The sequence below is a fragment of the Trichinella spiralis genome, assembly GCF_000181795.1.
Source record: "Trichinella spiralis strain ISS 195 chromosome Unknown Scfld9, whole genome shotgun sequence".
NCBI lineage: Eukaryota > Metazoa > Nematoda > Enoplea > Trichinellida > Trichinellidae > Trichinella > Trichinella spiralis.
The window spans coordinates 6,417,422-6,422,613 of NW_003526948.1; the positions used below are offsets into that span (position 1 = coordinate 6,417,422).

General features: G+C 33.1%; 1 protein-coding gene across 1 annotated transcript; it reads right to left on the reverse strand.

Annotated features, from left to right (window-relative positions):
- Positions 1-3,480: 3,480 nt before the first annotated feature.
- Tsp_10169 (conserved hypothetical protein) lies at positions 3,481-3,988 on the reverse strand. The gene is made up of 4 exons (XM_003372360.1): positions 3,963-3,988; positions 3,865-3,923; positions 3,745-3,805; positions 3,481-3,691 (listed from the first exon to the last, which is right to left on the reverse strand). The coding sequence occupies exons 1-4, from the start codon at positions 3,986-3,988 to the stop codon at positions 3,481-3,483; spliced, it is 357 nt and encodes a 118-aa protein (XP_003372408.1).
- Positions 3,989-5,192: the final 1,204 nt, after the last annotated feature.

The window sequence follows — 5,192 nt, forward strand, 5'->3', positions numbered from 1 at the left end:
GAAAACGGTTCAAATGCGGAAAGCCCACTCAAATTAAATTATAATAATACTCATGATCTATATCCAGTTACTCTAATTAACAAACATCTGAATTAAATGCTCGATAACTTACAGCTCGAATTTATAGAAATTACAGACTCAAGAACTCCTCAGTGAAATTTATCTAATTAGCCTAACTCAAAGAATTATACTTACCGTACTTACTCTCGTCCTCTTGGACGTCCACTTTCATCTTCTATTCTTCTGTATCTAAATGTAGAATAATTAATTTAATGAAATAATGTTATAATAAATAAAAAAACAAAGCCGTTTTTATTGTTTTTCTTCGTCCATCATCGCATTGAAAACGCCATTGTTCATTCGCCGCACATCGTTCGCCTACAATCATTTGAAATGAATTTCTAGAGCAACTAATAGTCGCCTCAGGAAAATTTACATAAAGTTCATCTCTACTGATTAACAAGTATGAAACGTATTTCTCATTTCGTTGAACAAATAATATGCAGTCCACGCATTAGCTCAAAAGCAAACAAATTGAAACTGCACTCAAATTTGCATTCAAACTAGACAACGCCCATGTTTGATAAGATAACATTTTTCTATATCTAATAACACACCTTACTCATTATTTAAAGCAGAAGTAGATCGAGCAAATATCGTTCGAAGCTTCTGTTAGTCAATAAAGTCAGTTTAGCTGGCGCACTGCTAATATGAAGTTAGTTTTCAAATCTCCCAATTTGCATAAAAGACAGACACTGCGCACGTAGCGGTAAACACAGATCGGCATACGTAAGTTGGATATGCTACTCTAATATGAATTAGGACATAATGTCAACAAAAAATGAACAATGATTGAGCACACTCGTTGCGCTGTATGTCAAGCATAATTGACTATATAAACATTTTGATATATCTAATGTCTTCACTGTGCAGAATTTAGAAAACTGTATAAAGTGATAATAAAATGAAATTGAAAACGATTTCTGTTTGAAAACGGTATTTTTCTGTCTTGCATTATAGATAACGCAATGCGCTTAGTGATATTTGGCGTGCTCTGTTCAAATTGAAATTGAATGCCATAAGGAAGTATAAAATGAAAATTTTATCGTCTTCTCCAGTTCAATCTACTCGTTTACGCAAAATAACAAATTGAAATATGGATTTGTTGAAAACCTTTAACGTTCATTTATATGTAATTCAGAATTCTGCTTTTAAAATAATTTGTTTTGCACATCTCCAATAGAAAATTACTTAAATATTTAAGAATACACGCATTCATTTCAAAACATCAGAAAAATAAGTCTGAGTATTAAATTTTCACCTGAATGTAGCATCTCGCATTTGTACCCTGGTTACGTATCGCCACTGAACATCACTGTCGTAAAGTAATAATAATAATAATAATAAAACAGTATTACTTAGTAACCTACTTTTCCTTAATTTGGCAATTTGAATAATGTATATTACTGTATTTCCAAATATTTATTATCTTTCTGTGATTTTATTTTGGAAGTATAATTTAACTTCATATAAGAATATGCTTTTACTCTTCCTCATTTTATCTGCTTTATTTCCTTTTTATGCTTTGTATTCTTTCCTCATGTAGAGTAAATCTGTATGCTGGAATTTCGACATTGATGTGAGATGAGAATTCTATTTATTTCATTGAAAACATCAAAGCTGCGATGCGGGCAAGCCGACTATCATTAGTTTTATTAATTACCTGCAGATTCGCATATACTTTTCATTTACTGCATTCTGATTTATGCCTGAATTTCATGTATATATTATTGTCGTTTATGATTTTTGAATTTTGTGCATGTTCATGCACAATGAGATGTCTGAAGATTTTCTGACAAGCTTCACATTCCCGCGTCATCCCATCAAAAAGGTCAACCTGAGTAACAAATGCAATTTTTGAGTAGCTTCCACAAATGCACTTCCTTTCCACGAAATCCCTATTTTTCACTTATTTCTCCAAAACTCTGTGTACTTTGTCATAAACAAATTTCAAAAAATTGAAATGCTTGAAATTGCACAATCAGTAGTATTAACTGAAGTTGAGATTGCCGGAAGAGAGAATGCCTTTCTTGTGGAATCTTGTGCAGTCCAACCACCGTTTACCTGTGGAAAATTAATGATAGAGTGGAAGTGAAACTGAAAGTGAATATTTACACTTTTGTAAAAAGAAATTATATTTAATCATTTAATGAAAAATATGCAGAGGCATTTATTTTAAAAGGAGGGGCGGATGTAGTATATAAAAGATTTATCATGTACATGTATAATTTATTATACATCATCGTCTGGTGAAGAACAGAATAGTTCCGTTTTTTCATTTAAACAAAATTGGTATCTCAATCACGTGATAGAATGACTATCAAATTAATAATTTTTATTGTATTTGAAATGAACGACACTATTTTACTATTAACAGGTCGACATGAACAGAAAAGTTAAAATGAATGTGCACATTGTTCTACTGTCATAGTAGTCCAGAAATAGCTTTTTACATATTTTCCTGAAGTAAAACTTCGGTCTGCGCTAGCTGAGGTGATTAGGGGAGTGGTAAAAATCTGTAGGAGTAAAGACACGATCAGTTAATAATCGTTTGCGCGCAATGCAAGAGCATCAAGCGCAGTAGCTGGATAATGTTAAAGATGTACGTTTTCCCTTTTTTCATTGTGTAATTTTACACCTGAGTAGCTCGCTTTAATCGTCGATATATTCTTACTAGGTGACTATCAAATTGTCTAATGGGCTTAAATCATACTGATCGAAATCGAAGTATAAGGGCCCTTAATCGCATGGCATTATTGCGATGTTGAAATAATTTGTAGAAGAACTACTGAATCACGTTCTCCAAAAAGGTTTTCCACACCGTTTGTAGGTAATTTTCTATGTATTCCTTTGGAACGCTAGATGTTTTTATCTGCCTGAATATATTTTGAGACAGGGGTATTAAATCACCGTACAGCTTTTCAGCTGCTTCCCAAATCTCACGGAAACACTCCTGTGGTTTAGTCCTCCATTCTTCTAGAATTCACTTTGTCTCAACATTGTAATACATCAAGGCGAGAGTCATGGAGTTTTTGCAATCGGCAAAGTCAGAAAAATTGCCAATGAAAGACAAAACCCCCTCGACATACTGCATCTCATAACTGCTCTGCTTTCGAGGCAGCGCGGCTGTCATTCCACTCATTTCTCGCTAAGCTGCAAAGAATCTACTTATGGCTGATACTAATGGCCCATCTCGTTTCACGAAGCGTGTCAAGGTGGCCGTTTTTTTGATTCTAAAGCGTACTTTCCGCAATCGGCATCTCGATGAAAGTTTTATGCGCAGTAAATCTTTTGAAGGGCCACAATAAAAACAAACCGACCTCTGGAATCACATCAAAGCAGTTAAGAATGGCTTAATTTTCAGAAGACTTAGTACTGGTCAAAATCAAGCAGTGACTTTTGGCACGCCTTTTTGTATCTTCAAATACTGAGGCCAAATAGCATAATGAAACCGGCAACCAAACGCTGCATGATTCCCAGCGCATTCATTGCAGCATTATTATTTGACGATAGCGTTGTCAGCAACCGGTGCATTTTTCTGTGAGAATGAATACCTGAATATGACTGCTTCGTTTGAACAACATCTCTATCTTGTGTTGTCATCGACCATAGATATCTCGCTACTGTTAGCCTGCTAATGAACGACAGATTATCTATTATTTTTGATTAGCATTTCTATCACACGTTGTCAATGAAAAGGGCTTTTTGCATAAGTGAGAGTTGCATAAACGTTTCAAAATACAGTCTGAAAATTAATTCTAAATTTCAAAATGATTGAAATACAGGTAAAACAATGTCTTCTACTTACATGTTGTCTTTCTTCCTCTGTCAGACCTATGTATGCATTTCGAACACTTTCTTCTCTGGAAAAATAATTAGGAATTAAAAATTTTAAATCAAACCGTATGAATTTTAATATCATTACCATGTACTTTTATTCGGCTTCAATTACTTTCTATAACATGGCTATTGCCCATTTGTTTATGTGACTATATTCATGCAAATGGCATAACAGATAACCATATAATTATTGAATCACTTACTTGCCTTTAGCATGTAAATAAATTTAAGCATGTACGAAATGGTAAATGGCTGTCTTATGCAGGTTGCAATAATGGTTATATTGATGTGATACTTATGTGTCTGAAGCATCTATAAGAAAGAAAAGTAATATAGGAATAGGAATAGGAATATTTCAATGATAGAAATATTAACGGAAATACCAAATTTATTAGTCATATTGGGTAAATCAAGCATAGAATATCTGCACATTCTCGGATATCATTTGCCTGTTAATTATAGACGATATGCAAAAGTGCGATTATATTTGCGCACCGCCTCTTATGGCTACTAACAAATTAACTGACCACGAAAGCGACATTCTGCAATATTGTATGATGGTAAGTAAATTTAGGGTTGGGAAAACAACACAATTCTTGATGAGTAAGAGCATAATAGCATAAATTAAAAGTGTTCTTTTATTAATTTGTTTGCTAAAATGAGAGCTCTTTTGCTTAAAGGCATGTAAAGTGATGAAGTACGCAAATAGTATGTAAATTCATTTCAAGTTCATATAGCATATTAGTATCTTCAATTAATTGTGAAAAAATTGAAATTGCCATTCTTGATACTGCACACCATGCAAAATATTTTACATTAGCATCAAATATTTAGGCGGGAAATAGTTTTATAAAAAAAGAAAAAGAACTAGCTAAATAATGGACAATGCAATTTTATTACATAATTTCTCTAAAGAATCTCGAAAAGGAATTCCATTTTTCATTCATCTGGAAATTATCAATTCCGCTCTGACATCCAAGCATGAATGAATGTCAATTAATAGAAAATAGAAATTTCGTAGATTTCAGCTAACCTACTGTTGAAGTCCTACAAACATAACATATAATACATAACTTATTTTTCAGTCATAAATGATTTAAGCAATTAAACTTGAAAACGCTGCATGACTGATAGCCATATCACACTAATATAATGGAATACTGACCACACAGGGCACATTTTGAAGAGTTGCACAAAAGTAAGTGTACAATATAAATAGCATATCACACTGACTCTGGTATAGTAAGAGCGTAATGGCCTAATAGTGATGCAAAACCTGAGGCAAAAAAGAT

Bases quoted from the DNA above. Each gene is read 5' to 3' on its own strand.
- Tsp_10169 (XM_003372360.1), bottom strand. From the start codon at position 3,988: ATGGTAATGATATTAAAATTCATACG. The intron at 3,806-3,864 runs GTAGAAGACATT...ATTAATTTTCAG, and splicing joins GGAAGAAAGACAACATGTAA to ACTGTATTTTGAAACGTTTA. The intron at 3,692-3,744 runs GTGTGATAGAAA...GTTCATTAGCAG, and splicing joins AAGCCCTTTTCATTGACAAC to GCTAACAGTAGCGAGATATC.